The 16830-nt window shown below is 35.4% G+C and overlaps 1 protein-coding gene across 4 annotated transcripts in view; it reads right to left on the bottom strand.

Moving 5' to 3' along the window:
* Nucleotides 1-16830, bottom strand: part of rubcn (rubicon autophagy regulator) — a 34645-nt gene that overhangs the window by 3813 nt on the left and 14002 nt on the right. Inside the window, exons 11-22 of one of the 4 annotated variants that reach the window (XM_067395808.1) lie at nucleotides 16279-16383; nucleotides 14913-14987; nucleotides 13477-13534; nucleotides 12455-12587; nucleotides 9759-9904; nucleotides 9609-9673; nucleotides 9283-9521; nucleotides 8406-8467; nucleotides 8164-8317; nucleotides 2596-2689; nucleotides 1320-1480; nucleotides 121-1060 (exon numbers count right to left, since the gene is read on the bottom strand). In XM_067395808.1, the coding sequence (XP_067251909.1) occupies nucleotides 1332-1480; nucleotides 2596-2689; nucleotides 8164-8317; nucleotides 8406-8467; nucleotides 9283-9521; nucleotides 9609-9673; nucleotides 9759-9904; nucleotides 12455-12587; nucleotides 13477-13534; nucleotides 14913-14987; nucleotides 16279-16383 (1280 nt within the window). In that variant the 3' untranslated portion in view covers nucleotides 121-1060; nucleotides 1320-1331. Of the gene's footprint in view, nucleotides 1-120; nucleotides 1481-2595; nucleotides 2690-8163; nucleotides 8318-8405; nucleotides 8468-9282; nucleotides 9522-9608; nucleotides 9674-9758; nucleotides 9905-12454; nucleotides 12588-13476; nucleotides 13535-14912; nucleotides 14988-16278; nucleotides 16384-16830 lie in introns of those variants that run through there. The other 3 variants (XM_067395809.1, XM_067395807.1, XM_067395810.1) reach the window with 3 other exon arrangements.

Below are 16830 nucleotides of genomic sequence, written 5' to 3'. Positions count from 1 at the left end.
AGAAACTTCAGAGTAAATCGTTCATAAAACCCAAGCGATTTTGGAAGAATGTGTTCTTAATTACACAGAAAAAGAAATTTATGTCTGGATTTTTCTAACAAGTAGAACAAATTTGTAGAAATTCTTTAAAAAAAAAAAAAAAATGCAAGAAAGACTATACATGCGAGCAGAAAATTTTTTGGGCTAAAATATTTGGCGAAACCCAAAAAAACTTTCACAGGAAAGGTTTTGTTTATGAGCAAAAAAAAAATAATAATAATTCCTGCCTAAATCCCTCACAAAATGGAGGAATGATTTTAGGTGCAGGGAAATCAAACTTTTGTGCAAAATTGTGAATAAAACCATTCTTAAGCAAATAGCTGCATTCAGTACAATTTGACCAAATTCACCCAAAAAAATGGTTTTACAAAAGAGCACAACAAACTTCTGTGTAAACCTTTTATATAAGCAAAAGAGTTCAGAAGGGATTATAACCAATGAGCAAAACAATGAAATTACGAAACCAAAAAAAAAAAAAAAAAATTTAAGCAAGTATAGTGTGTATAAATTCTCTGGGGAGGGGGGGGGACTTCCAGGCTAAAATATTCTTGAAACCAAAACAACTTATGCAAGAATGGTTTCTGGCTAAAATGTTTGCAAAACTAACATTTATGTAGAAATGGTTTTACGAACAAATCACCCAAATTGTTGTATTCAGTTCAATACATTCAGTCGATTCCAGATGTTTTTAAAAAACATTTCACTTGAATGAGGTCTATTGTTGTATTAAAATTAATTAATTTTGCTGTCATTTCACTCAAGGCCTATTGTCTTAAGAGCTATGATCTTCAACACATTAAGTTTGAGCCACTTCTAGAAACCTCTCAGAAAACAAAAGCTGTGCAAGACTTGCTAGAGTTCAGCTGCCCTTCTCCGCCTCTCATCGTTACAAATGAACAGCCATTAATGAGGCACACCCAGAATACATGAATAAATATAACCAACAAAACGTGGACACATAGAAAAACATCAAGACTGTTATTTCATACACCTTAAAGTTTATGACACAGGACTCGACACCCTGTTGATTAAAACGAATTAGATTTTTAAGGACGGAGGCAAGAAGCAAACAAAAACAGCAGATCATAAAAGCAGTACAAGTTTCTAGCTGACGGCAGCAATCCTTAAAAGCAGAAGCTTATTGTTTGCACATAAAACTCTTTGTAGCTTTAATGATTAATTATGCTGCACTCAGCAGGACTGGGATGGGAATCAAGTTAAGTTCTGCTGAATATCAGTCTCTACATTCATTGTTCTGTTGTGCTCTCATGAAATCTTACTCGTATTATGTGCTAGGTCCCACTCGCCTCGTCCTCCTCTCTGTCCTCCAGCTCCTCCATGTTCTTGCGAGCCATCCGCTCTCTCCTCTCGGCAAGTCTCAGACAGCGAGGACACTCTTTCCCGGCCTTAAAGCAGGTCTTATGATAGCACGCACGACAATCTGCAAAACAAACATGCTAACCATTACAACCAAACACAACAAAAAAACAAAACAAAAAATAAAAACAGACTGTGCATTTTGAAAATAAATTTTTAAATACTTGTACAGTGCTAGACAGAAAGTTGAACGGACAACCCAAAGACATAAAAAAAAAAATTTAACCTAGTTTCATAAATGCATAAATAAATAAAAGCATAAATAAATAATATATAAATCCATAAATAAATAGATACATAAATAATAACATAAATATACAAATAAATACATAAAAAATAATAAGTATAAATAAATGTATAAATACATGCATAAAAATGCATAAATAAATAAATAAATAAACAACGGCCCATTATTGGATTTCTAGCAGAAGCGGTCAGGTTTTTATTTTTTATCTGTTGGTATTTGATAGAATCCATGATACCATGTATCTGAACAAGATGTCCAGGACCTCCAGCAGAAAAATAGGCCCACAACATTAGAGATCCAGCAGTATATTTAACCGCGGGCATGGGGTGCTTTTTATCCATGTGTGCACCAAACCCATCTGGTTGGTTTGCTGCCAAAAGGCTCATTTTTAATTTCATCTGACCATAGAAGCCGGTCCAGTTTGAAGTTCCCGTCGTGTCTGACAACTGAATATGCTGGAGATTGTTTCTGGATGAGAGCAGAGGATTTTTCTTGAAACCCTCCCGAACAAACTGTGGGGATGTAGGTGCTGTTTGATCATTTTAGGCTTTCTGAGACTCAAGACTCTCAGAAAGTGTGTAGTTACATGTTTCTACATGTACTTACTATAGTAATAACAGTAAATTATGCATAATTAAAAGTAACTAACCGTAAACCAAACCCTAACTGTAACTCTATACTAAGTGCATAATACTGACCACCACTGTGTGTGTGTGTGTGTGTGTGTGTGTAATATATATATATATATATATAAAAAATTGTATAACTAAATGTATATAAATGCATAAATCAAAACATACACACATGCATAAATCAATGTATAAATAAATAAATAAATAATTGTATGTAAAATAAAATGAATACATGTGAAAATAAATAAATGCAAAAATAAATGAATGAATGAATGAATGAATGAATGAATAGAAGCTCACCATCACAACGGAGGCACTTGCTGAGCTCGTAGGGGAAGATAATGTCTTTCTCATTTCCACAGAACTCGCAAATGAAGCCCTTGGCCTGGCAGAGCTGTGGGAGAATGACAGGATGAGAATAACTCCTGAGGTGATTACAACATATTAGCAAAAGCATCAGTTGCAGCAGGTCAATTTACAGCACCATGTTAAATATTCAGACATGTGCACATAGGTAATTCTTTAGGCTTTAAGCTTTGGATATTATTTTTGTCGAAATGAAACACTGGTTAATATTGACCAAAAAAGACAACGCAGGGAGGCCAGCGGAGGAGAGCTGAGAAGCACCACCACCGTCATGCCTTTGCAGTTCATACGCTATTGTGTTTTCACATATGCCGCGTTTGCAGTGCGCAACTGATCCATGGCTATATATCACAAACACAACATTTACTTATTAAGTTGGCTTGAAAAAGCCAACTTACTGATCTGCTATATAAACTTATTAATGGTGCTTGCCAAAGGCAAAGCTCCATTCTTATTCTTCTGCATACTTATTATTCTTCTTCTTCTTCTTCTGGACACAATTTCTGCGCGCTACTCCTCCCGCAGTTTTTGTCATAGACCCATGAATGAGGTGTCAAATCGACCGGCTCATTGAGGAGAGGTGTGCTATGACTTTTATAAGCGATCGGGTGTACGATGTTCGTCCGGCGGGCGAAAAAGTAGCGAAAAAAATCCCATAGACTTTGCATTGGGACAAACTTTGACGAGTAATAGCTCCTAACGAGAATTTCATAGAAACATGTGGGTTACCACGTTTGAAGAGCCTGATAGGCTCTCTCAGACCATACCTCAAAATGGGGTGTAAGTTGTACCCCTGGGGCGCAAGAGCTGCCCAAAGTTGCCCCATAGACATACTATGGTGAAGCCGTGCCCATGAACCAGGAAGTACTGTGTTTTTCCTACTATGGGAAATTACATAGGGATTTTGTATTGAACATAACTCTGGATCACAATGTCATAGAGACAAGGGGGTGGGCTCATTTTACTCAGGCAACCAATCAGTCTATCAAGATAATTTTAAAGCTATCAAGCCACGCCCTAGCAACCATAGAGAGTACCTTAGTAACAAGCTCCATAGACTTCCATTGAAAAAGATCAAAGGAATATCTTTGGATAGGAGTGTCATACAAACATGAGGGTGGGCTCGTTTGACTCGAGGCAGCAAACCGCCAATCACAAATAACCTTAAAGCCATCATAGCCACGCCTTAGCAACCATTTTAGAGCACCCTAGCAACCCAAAGCATAGGCAGATATCTTCAAATCTGAATATCATAGAGGCATGGGGGTTGGTTTATATCATTCATACTGGCAAGCAGCCTTTGGTTTATCATTACTGGCAGCTGCCAAGCCACTCCCTAGCAACCAAACAGAGTACCCTAGCAACTGTTTTGCAAGATCTATATCTCTGCATCAGAACATCGTAAAGACATGGGTGTTGGTTTATATTGTCAAGCAGCCTTTGGAGTATCATCATTGGTAGCTGCCAAGCCACTCCCTAGCAACCAAACAGAGTACCCTAGCAACCGTTTAGCAATATCTATATCTCTGCATCAGAGCATCATAGAGACATGGCGGATGGCTCTTTTGACTAATGCTAGCAAACTGGACTTCCAACATGCTACACATGCTAGCAGTGAATAGCTACATGCTAATAGTGATTAGCTTAGGGTTTAAACATGACACAAACTAGTAAAAATGTGTTAGCATAATGCTGGTAACATGCTAATTGTGTTAGCATCATGTTAGTGGCATGCTAATCATGTTAGCATCATGCTAGCAAACATGCTAATCATGTTATCATCTTGTTAAAACCATGCTAATCATGTTAGCATGTTGCTATTATTATGCTAACAGGATTAGCATATTGTTTAAAACATGTTAGCAGCATGCTAAGGGTGTTAGCATCATGGTTGCAACATGCTAATCATGTTAGCATCTTGCTAAAAACATCCTAGCAGGACGGTAATTATGTTAGCATAGTTTTGCCACTGCAAGCACCATTCACATTTTCTTCAGGAAATGTACATTCTAGTTATTATTATTCTTCTGACCGAAAATTTGAACACTATCTCCTCCTAGACTGTTCAAGCTACAACCACCAAACTCAGCCCAGACCTTCAGACTGTTCTGACTCGGGTTGCTATATCTTTTCAGACTGATCCGACTTACGGTTTTCCTAAAAATGCTGATCAAACTTGGAAAAAATCCCATTGACTTTCATTGACGGAATGTTCAAATGAGCCAAGACTTTCGAATTCCAACTGTCAAAATTCAAATTTAAACTATGGAAGCCCATTAGACTCAAACTCAATTAGACTCAAGTGCCATTCTATGTACTATTTCTAATCCATTGAAACTCATTCAAACTCATAAACTCATTATCTATCTATCTATCAAACTAAATATCTATCTATCTATCTATCTATCTATCTATCTATCTATCTATCTATCTATCTATCTAACTCATTCAAACTCATCTATCTATCTATCTATCTAACTCATTCAAACTCATCTATCTATCTATCTATCTATCTATCTAACTCATTCAAACTCATTTATCTATCTATCTCATTCAAACTCATCTATCTATCTATCTATCTATCTATCTATCTATCTATCTATCTAACTCATTCAAACTCATCTATCTATCTATCTCATTCAAACTCATTTATCTATCTATCTATCTATCTCATTCAAACTCATCTATCTATCTATCTATCTATCTATCTATCTATCTATCTATCTATCTATCAAACTAAATCTATCAAACTAAATATCTATCTATCTATCTATCTATCTATCTAACTCATTCAAACTCATCTATCTATCTATCTATCTATCTATCTATCTATCTAACTCATTCAAACTCATCTATCTATCTATCTATCTATCTCATTCAATCTCATTTATCTATCTCATTCAAACTCATCTATCTATCTATCTATCTATCTATCTATCTATCTATCTATCTATCTATCTATCTATCTATCTATCTATCTATCTATCTATCTATCTCATTCAAACTCATCTATCTATCCATCTATCTATCTCATTCAAACTCATCTATCTATCCATCTATCTAACTCATTCAAACTCATCTATCTATCTATCTATCTATCTATCTATCTATCTATCTATCTATCTATCTATCTATCTATCTATCTATCTATCTAACTCATTCAAACTCATCTATCTATCTATATATCTCATTCAAACTCATCTATCTATCTATCTATCTCATTCAAACTCATTTATCTATCTATATATCTCATTCAAACTCATCTATCTATCTATCTATCTATCTATCTATCTAACTCATTCAAACTCATCTATCTATCTATCTAACTCATTCAAACTCATCTATCTATCTATCTCATTCAAACTCATCTATCTATCTATCTATCTATCTAACTCATTGAAACTCATCTATCTATCTATCTATCTATCTATCTATCTATCTATCTATCTATCTATCTAACTCATTCAAACTCATCTATCTATCTATCTATCTATCTATCTATCTATCTATCTATCTAACTCATTCAAACTCATCCATCTATCTATCTATCTGTCTGTCTATCTATCTATCTATCTATCTATCTATCATCACTGGTAGCTGCCAAGCCACTCCCTAGCAACCAAATGGAGTACCCTAGCAACCGTTTTGCAAAATCTATATCTCTGCATCAGAACATCGTACAGACATGGGGGTTGGTTTATATTGTCAAGCAGCCTTTGGAGTATCATCATTGGTAGCTGCAAAGCCACTCCCTAGCAACCAAGCAGAGTACCCTAGCAACTGTTTTGCAAAATCTATATCTCTGCATCAGAACATCGTACAGACATGGGGGTTGGTTTATATTGTCAAGCAGCCTTTGGAGTATCATCACTGGTAGCTGCCAAGCCACTCCCTAGCAACCAAACAGAGTACCCTGGCAACCGTTTTGCAAAATCTATATCTCTGCATCAGAACATCGTACAGACATGGGGGTTGGTTTATATTGTCAAGCAGCCTTTGGAGTATCATCATTGGTAGCTGCAAAGCCACTCCCTAGCAACCAAATAGAGTACCCTAGCAACCGTTTTGCAAATTCTATATCTCTGCATCAGAACATCATAAAGACATGGGGGTTGGTTTATATTGTCAAGCAGCCTTTGGAGTATCATCACTGGTAGCTGCCTAGCCACTCCCTAGCAACCAAACAGAGTACCCTAGCAACCGTTTTGCAAAATCTATATCTCTGCATCAGAACATCGTACAGACATGGGGGTTGGTTTATATTGTCAAGCAGCCTTTGGAGTATCATCATTGGTAGCTGCAAAGCCACTGCCTAGCAACCAAACAGAGTACCCTAGCAACCATTTTGCAAAATCTATAACTCTGCATCAGAACATCGTACAGACATGGGGGTTGGTTTATATTGTCAAGCAGCCTTTGGAGTATCATCACTGGTAGCTGCCAAGCCACTCCCTAGCAACCAAACAGAGTACCCTGGCAACCGTTTTGCAAAATCTATATCTCTGCATCAGAACATCGTACAGACATGGGGGTTGGTTTATATTGTCAAGCAGCCTTTGGAGTATCATCATTGGTAGCTGCAAAGCCACTCCCTAGCAACCAAATAGAGTACCCTAGCAACCGTTTTGCAAATTCTATATCTCTGCATCAGAACATCATAAAGACATGGGGGTTGGTTTATATTGTCAAGCAGCCTTTGGAGTATCATCACTGGTAGCTGCCTAGCCACTCCCTAGCAACCAAACAGAGTACCCTGGCAACCGTTTTGCAAAATCTATATCTCTGCATAAGAACATCGTAGAGATATGGCGGTTGGCTCTTTTGACTCATGCTAGCAATCTGGACTTCCAACATGCTACACATGCTAGCAGTGAATAGCTACATGCTAATAGTGATTAGCCTAATGTTAAATCTAACTACTAAACTAAAACAAACTTTTAAACTGAAAACTCTCAAACTTCACACTTTTAAAACTACTTCAAACTTTCTGGACCGGCTTTTTCAAGCCAACTTAAAGTTTGTCCTCAAACTTTTTTATGTAGTTGTTATTTCAAATCGAAAAGTTGTTACTGAACATGGCGTGTCAGCATTGCGATTCACGTTTAAACGCACTACATTTAAAAGTTTTATTCTTTTTTTTATTACTTTATATTTATATAGAGTAATATTTTAGATTTAAATATTATGTTGCTCACGCAAGTGGCAAAACATTTAAACATAAGCTTTATGTTAAAATCACAAACATTTTAAATTAAAACTTAAAATAGACAAAAACAGACGACTCTTTGTCTTTTCTTTCCTTTTAAATCTTTTTTTTTTTACAAGAAATCCCTGCAAGCAGAGTGTGTGAAACAACGTTTGTATACTTTAACCACCTCCGAGTATAATGGGGGTCACGAGTCACTGGCATCGTTATTTTGGGGTCGTGGGCTGAAAAGTTTGGGAACCCCTGGCCTAGAGAAATTAAAAGTTATATAACTCCAATAAGAAGTAACTTCTCACCATGCAGTCTGTGACATGGCTGGAGCCGAGGCGGAGCAGATCGCGTAGCTTTGGGGCAAGACTGCCGCTACGTACAGCAGTGAGGTCGTTGAGAGAGAAGAGGTGAAAGTCTTCAGTCAGATGTCCAGGAAGTGTGTCAAACTGATCCAGCATCCTGTCAACAGAGAGGAGACTTGTAATGCAATGTAATGTGTTCTTCATGGTGTTTTAAACAAAAAAAAAAATGCAGGAAAAACACTTACTCCTTAGCCAAACGACAAGTTTTTAAGAGATTCTTCATGTGGTTTAACTGTTCCCTCAATGCCTGTAATTGAACAATAAAATAAAATACATGTCAAATAAAATTTCCCTGCAAAACATTAAATATTACATTTATACAAAGTATTATACTTATATACATTTTGAAAAAGCTCTCTTCTTAGCTCACCAAGTGTGCATTTATTTGTTTGATAGTACATTAAGTTATTAATCTAAAAGAATTGTTTTCTATGCAAATATATTGTAAAATGTAACATATTCCTGTGATCAAAACTGAATTTCCGGCATCATTACTCCAGTCTTCAGTGTCACATCCTTCAGAAATCAAATTACATTTACACTACATTTACACTACATTTACAATCATTTAGCAGACGCTTTTATCCAAAGCGGCTTACAAATGAGGAGAACAATAGAAGCAATCAAAATCAACTGGTTTGCTGCTCAAGAAACATTTCTTATTATTATGAAGAGTGTGATACATTTTTATCAGGATTTTTTAAATACAAAGTTACAAAATAGATTAAATTTTATTACATATTTTTATATATTATATTATTTATATTTCATGTTATATATTTTATTGTATTACTATATTATATTTTTTAATAGCTTATATTCAATTACTTATTTATATTTATTTATTTATTTATTTATTTATTAATATTATTTATTTTTATTATTATTTTTACTACATTTTGAACAAAATACTTTCCAAATGACACAATTTATTAAATCAATGTATCCATTTTTAGTGTTGAGCAAAAATTTTACTTTAAAATGAAGACATGGTAACACTTGTGTTCTTATTACATGTAGTTACTATAGTAATAACTATAAATTATGCATAATTACACATACACGCACTGTCTCCAGGGCTTTGACCTTCTTGTAAAGGCCGCTGTTGATGTCATTTGGGTTGAACAGGGGGTCTCCTGAGATCTTGGCCAGCAAGTCCCGGGAAAAGTTGCTGACGTAGCTTTTACTGAAGTCCCACTTCCTAAGGATCTTTCCTGGTACTACGGCCTGTGTGTTTTCATGACAGCACTGGCAAAAGTACCTGCCCAGATACTCACAGTACCTCAGCCTCTTTATATAGTCTATTACAAAGAGAAAGTACAGTACTCAAATAAACCCACATGTTCAAGTAAAGTAAGTTGTTTTTATTGTGCATATGTGTTTTGTACCTGGATCGATGCGAATGCCACAGCCAGCACAGCGATAGTTCTGTTTCGCTACCACCACTTTCCTCCTAATAGGATCAGTGAAGAGATTTATAAGCTATAGAATCATGATATAAAGTGAATGAAACTGAATATTGATGGTGATGGTCTCACTTTGGAGGAGGGTGAATGTTGAAGATGATCTGTGGTCTAGGAGGAGCCCACTCCAAGTTTCCTCGGACACGGATGCGTAATTTGTAAATGTCTGCGTGTTCGCCATCATCCGGTGAAATGGGAAGAGAATCTGGCATTGGAAGAAGCTGTAAAACAGAAAGAAAAAAAACATGCTAAAACTGGCAGAAATGCAAACATTTTCAATTAAAAATTAAAATTTAAGGCAAGACTCTACAGGCAAACCTTGCCTAGATTTTCAGTTATTTTACTTGCATAACATGTAAGTCTAGGGCAAAGAAAACATCCAAAATACATATTAAAGTGTTTATTTCAATATACTTTATCTATATGCATCTGTACAATTACAATACATATATTTAAAAGGCAGTTTTCTCGTAATGAGCTTTTTCTCCTGAACTGAGCCAGAAATAAGGCGTCTGCTCTGGTGTTCATTTCATTAACGAAATCAATGACAAAAAATGTTCATCAAGAACCTTTCTTTTTCATGACCAGGATGAGACGATGAGACAACAATAGGGTCATTAAATGATAACTGACTATACCAACATGCAATATCATTGATGAAAAAAGACGAAAATAAAACGTAGTTAAAATGACTTCACTATTAGCTCTATTTGTTTTTGTCGAATAAAAAAGGAGATAAAATATTATAGACAGTTTTTAACAAGGCTCTATGAGCTTTCATGTTTGCTGTTACTAGATGTCAAGAGCTTAAATCCCCCAATCAGATCTTTTCTTTTAAGATGATACATTTTCTGCCTTGTGTTTTACTTAATCTTTGCAATTTGGCAACCCTGAGAATGAGCTCTCTCTACACTGCGGAAGTGGTGCTGAGGATTTGAAAACACCAACAAACATGTCGGCTGGTGTTTAGCGATCACTATTGAAAGATTCTGCTTAAATTAAAGTGTCATTCAGCCAGTCTATGTTCCTTCATGAGCCTCTTGTGCTGTTTGTGCGACTGCCATCAAACCTTTTCAGAGATGAACTGTAATAAATCCAAACATGAATCTCGACTAAATCGTTTGTGATTGTGGTTGCTGAATAAATGCACTCACGCATCCTCTGTGCGACAATACGAAGTCTTTTTTGCTGTTGTTTTATTAGAAAAACTTTCATGTCATTTGTAATTATTGGAATTACTATTAGGAATTTCACAGTTTTAATTTTTGAGAGATGTTTTTTGTTACCATTTTTCTTATGTAGAGAGCGTGTTCATTTATATGATAAATAGTCTTTAATAAATCAGGTAACTGGATGAGGTAAAATAAACCATGCATTTGTGCTTAAAGGTGAAAGTGCAATCATTCTAATGAAATGTAAAAATAGATTTCTCAAATGACAAGAATCATTGTGATTAAAATTTTGAGCATATGGTTATCTGTTTATCATGACAAAAAAAGTTTTCAAGTGACTAAAACTAGACTAAAACAAGGAAGTTGTTTTAGCACTATCATGGGAAATTTTTTAAAAGGACAAAGATATCGCTTTCCTCAGTGGACATTCAAACTTATTTTTTTTTTTTATAATGGATATAGATATTATGGAAATAAAATATTATATTAAATAATAAATATAATATTATGGACATTGACCTGAAGAATGAATGCTATATCAGATGCAGGTAATACACTATTTTAGTCAATCTCTCTCTCATAATACCATAGTACTCTACATAATACAATAAGCTTCAATGAAGCGACTCAAAGTTCCTTTGTTACTAGTTCTAAAGTGACTTTTAGAATTAGTAATGGAGGCTTGGTTACAACTGTTAAACTGTCAAATTGAGTTTTGAATCTGTGGTGGAAGGAAGTAGTTCTGCACAAAAAAAGGGTTTAAGGATATTCCATTGTTGTTCCTTATTCATTTGTGCTGTCAAACTGTTGTATAAATGCAATATCACACATGTAACCATGCAATATGGCTGTATATTATTATATATTAGAAAAAAGTCAGAATTGTGAGACTAAAAGTCACAATTACCTTTTTTATTTTTTGTTGGTGGAAACAAGCTTCCGTAATCTTGCCTTGATAGCATGATAAATTAATAAATAACCCATTATTTCCCAATATTATCAGCCATTATCCATCAACTCTTTACCCACTAGTGTTTTTTTTTAAAAAAGGTTTCCAGCTACCACCAGCATTTGTGATCATTTTCACAAAACTTTCATGACCCCCAGAACATTTTGTTGTATGAATATCTAAACATGCAAACAATCGAAAGAAAGAACAGAGCCTCTGCTTTAAAAAAATAAATAAAAATAAATAAATAAATTATTGTAGGTTAACGCATTCTTTTTTTTTTTAATCAACATGTGGATAAGTTTAATAAAAAAAAAAAAATGCAAAGAAAATATTTATTTGTTTAAAAAAAAAAAAAAAAGTACTACACAATGTATAAGCAATGCTTTTATCACTGGTTGCTGCTTCTTCTTCACCTGTGTTTTTCATAAGACGTTGTGTAATAGAGCTCCTTACCATATAACAGTGAAAACACGGAAAGCTGTAAAATGAAGTCAATGGCAGGGAAAGTGTAAAAAAAAAAGAAGCCCTTCTCAGTTGACAACTAGTCCAGAAAAACTTTACACAAGGAAGCTGATGCCAGAGTCGTAAATTGCATTCATGTATTTGCATAAAGTATGTTTCAGGCCTAAGGATGTAAATATAGGTACTTTTTGAGGAGCATCATGCTCTGGAACCAGCCAGTCGAGCTCCGAGGCGGCGGGCAGCTGCATGCCTTCAAACTGCCTGAGGAGACCCATAGCCACGGACTCTGCCGAATTGGACTGTAGCATGGATGGAGAGCTGTGCAGAGAGACATCACAGTAGCAGATCAGTAGATACCATTTGCAATTCAAAACTAATGGACTTCCTGAGAACAAAAAGGTCAGTCAGTAGCTATGTTTCCATCCAAAGTTGTGAATTTAACTTATGCGCAAAATTGGAATATTGCATAAAACATAAAACAGCGTTTCCATCCAGTGAGCTGAAGAGAACAAAATCATCATTTCCTGATAAATTGGCACTAAATATCAGAAATATATAAGAAAAATGGAAGTTGCTGCAGTAAAAGGAGCCACTGTATATAATAATTTTCGTATATAATAAATTACTCGGGCCTCAGAACGCGCAGATGAAACTCAATAAGCACGTTCATGTTAACTTGCTTTTAGGCTTGCTGCGATAGTCTGCAACAGAGGGAACATCCCCTCCCCTCATACCAGTATTACCGGTTTAGTCACGTCGATTAACCGGTGGGAAAATTTCCTCACCGTCACGACCCAACTTGCTTTCTGAGGTGGGTGCCTGCTGTTTGGGAATGCAGTCATGTAAGACAGTTATGGGATAATGCCGAACCACTTTGATGATTTCAAATGCTGTCATATGACTTTCTTGATGCGCATCGATGAATTTATTCGGTACATTTTTATTCTGAAAATTTACAGCATAGTTTTTGCGCATGTTTTCGTATTGGATAAAACATTTATCTGACTTAATCGAGTGCAGTTTGTGCACATTTTTAAAATTTATACACATCTTGGTGTTTCTATTCAAACCATTTTTAAAGCGATATCCCAAAATGTGCATAAAAACAGGTGGATGGAAACATAGCTAATGATGCCCTAACAAAAAGACAATAAAAATGGTGTCTCATCAAATCCAGAATCACAGAGAGATTTCAGGAAGTGCTTACATGGAGTCTGAACTGAGGAAGGATCTGCTACTGGAAGCACTGCGTTTGATGTCTGCATCTGAGAACAATGAGAAGAAACAGTTAATGCTTCCTCCAATAACTGATTTACAAGAAGAGCTGTGTACCAGTGATAGACTAATACACCAGTCAATATTTGGCTTTTTTAATATTATTTTTATATTATTAAGATGTGCATGCATGGCAAAAATATTTGTCCATAAAATATTTAGAGAAATTTGAATAAATATTGTGTACATTTTATCTCACAATAAATATCATTTTACAAGATTCTGAATAAGTCTCCAGACAAAAAACTATATAAATTCGGAATATATATTTATAATTTTTTATATATATACACAGTACTGAGCAAGTGTCTTAGGCCAGTTGATATTTTCACCCAAAAAAAATGGATTTAAGCCATTTATTTATATGTTTTGCTGTAGTGTCAGTAGGAAATATCAGTTCACATTTCCAAACATTCCTTTTTGCCATTAATTGTAATAATACAGTGACATTTTTGTATGCACAAGGAGTCTGACAACAGCCGGTGCTCCACACAGAAATCTGATCTCACCATCATCAAGTCCATCTGTGATTACATGAAGAAACATAAAAAACTGAGACAAACTAAATCCAGAAGAACTTCGGCAACGTCTCCAATACGTTTTAAGAAACCTTCCTGCAAAGCTACCAGAAAAATTATCCCCAAGTGTACCTGGACAAAATTTTAAATGCAAACAGTGGTCACACTGGCTGTTGTCAGACTCCTTGTGTATTCAAAAATCTCACTGTATTATACAATTAATGGCAAAATGAATGTTTGGAAATGTGAACTGATATTTCCTACTGATACACTACAACAAAAGATATAAATAACTGGCTTAAACCATTTTTGGGGGGTGAAAATACTGACGTGCCTAGATCAGTTTCATTTCCCAAATGCCCCATGTCCAAAAATTACATAACAAAATGGTATCAATCTCAGTAATACCATGAATGACCTCTTTGTCTTTATGGTTGTCTATGAATAAAAGTATTAAGATAAGAAAACTACAGATTTAATGATTAATATTAACAAAAAATGATTCACCCACATGATTACATTCATTCTCATCATCTTATCATTCTGCAGTTAGGAGTGCTAAAGGTTGCAGGTTTATTAGTTAGTGCCATAAATCAAAGGCAGCAAGCAGCGACATGGCAAACAAAAGGCTTACTGTATATGACATGCATACAGGATGAGGGGAGATGAACAAGCAAAGTGATGAACAAGCAAAGCCAAGGAAAAAGCAGGAACATCCACCAACTACTGCTGTGGAAATCTAAACCATCTGACTCCTCTGAGCCCACCGACATAGTCTATCATTTATCAAGCAGCAAAGCTGAGAGACTGAACACATGGCTTCCCTTTGGCCCCCATCTGTCTCTGGTACCTGAGAAGAGGGACGCGAGTGACAGGGACAGGCCACTCTGAGACACCGCCAGGAGGGACTGACCATCACTGCCATCTGAGAGACACAGACCAGAGACTGAGCCGCTCAACCAGATGGCTGCATTTTTGGAGTGGTACAATTTAACAAGACAACATCTAAACTGGCCACATTTACTTTTACTCATCAATGCAGAAACTACATATATTTGTAATATAAAAAAAATAAAATAATAATAATTAAATATAAAAAGAAGTCTCTTTTGCTCACCAAGGCTGTGTTTGTTTATTCAGAAATTCAGAAAAAACATTCATATTGTTAAATATTAATACAATTTAAAATAACAATTTTCTATTTGAATATACAGTATGTATACAAATGTAATCTACTCCTGTGATCAAAGCTGAATTTTGAGCATCATTAATCCAGTCTTCAGTGTCACATGATTCTTCAGAAATCATTATAATATGCTGATTTGATCCTCAAGAACCATTTCTGATTATTATCAATGTTGAAAACAGTTGTGCTGCTTAATATTTTTGTGGAAACCATGATATATTTTGTTTTGGGATATTTCAATAAATAGTAAGTTCAAAAGAACTGCATTTATTTGAAGATTTTTGTAACATTATATCATCGTCAACTTCAGACACTGACTCAGAAAATACTAGTTTATTAAATTTTCCTGACACATTCATAATCCTTACTTTTGCCGGTGCTTTGCGGCAAGCTTTATGCGAGCGCTTGAGAATATATTATGATTATATACTGTATATTAAACATTCATTATGGTTTAGTATTCTCCTCAGTATATATTCAAGTAATTAAATTAACACAAACGCGCGATAAGTTGACTAATGGCTTAAATGAACGAAATGTCCTTTGCAGTACCTTTTTACATCTATAAATGTGACATTTCTAAGTGCACCAGGATATTTAAAGGATAAAGATTTGATTTCATCCACCCAGAACTGAAGTCTGAACATCTCACCTCTTGAAACACCATCTGCACCTACATTTGAGGCTTTTTGTATTTGAACGCGAGTTAAAGTAAATGGTGTGAATTTTGATTCTGCGTTGACTTGCGCACTGGAGTTTAATGTATTAAGTGTAATAACACCTGCAATGACTATTCTGCTCTTTCCTGCTGAAACACAAACAAATCAAGAAGAACTTGATTCAGTTACAAATTAGGAATTAAAAATTAGCATAATCAGTGAGAAACTGGTAATGAGTTTGGGAGGAAAACATACTTCTCATCACATGACATTATGGGTAATGAAGGCAATCGTGAGGATGATTATATGATCACAAGCGGGAATGAAGGCATCACATTCAGAGATGCATTTGCTCCATTTAGAGTTCCTACCTCGGAGCTCAATGTCCTCCACTTCTCTATCCGAGCCAGAGTCAGAGGCGTGAAAGGAATCCTGGGAGCTCCTCCGTGAGCCCCCACTATCAACAGATGGAACCTCTGTGGGGAAAAAAAGCAGAATATATTTTTACACTGTGCTTAACCCTGGGTTGTTTTAAACCCCGTTTTAAACCCTGGGTAAAGGAACATTTCACACTTGTAATTTAGAAGCGATGTTAGCACCACTTTTTACCTGGGGTTATGAAACCCAATAATTTAAACAGCAGTTTCAGCATTTGTCAAATCGCGACAGAAAACAATTGGAGTGAAAAAGAGACGGTTTCATTCTTACCTTTATAGTGCAAGAAGCCCATTCTAGATAAACTTGATGGAACAATATGCAACATATAATACAAGGATGGGCAATGCTAGAGACTTTATGTAAATATATCACATTCATTGTTCATCTAATCAGTGAGACTGAGACCGCAAATATGCAAATAAAGACATTAAACCAGGGTTTAGGAGTGTACAGTGTGAAATGGCAAGGCAAAAAAAAAAAAAAAA

Source organism: Chanodichthys erythropterus, chromosome 10 (assembly GCF_024489055.1).
Source record: "Chanodichthys erythropterus isolate Z2021 chromosome 10, ASM2448905v1, whole genome shotgun sequence".
Classification (NCBI taxonomy): Eukaryota; Metazoa; Chordata; class Actinopteri; order Cypriniformes; family Xenocyprididae; genus Chanodichthys; species Chanodichthys erythropterus.
Note: the sequence above shows the minus strand (reverse complement) of the source record. Positions and strands in the feature narration are given on the sequence as shown.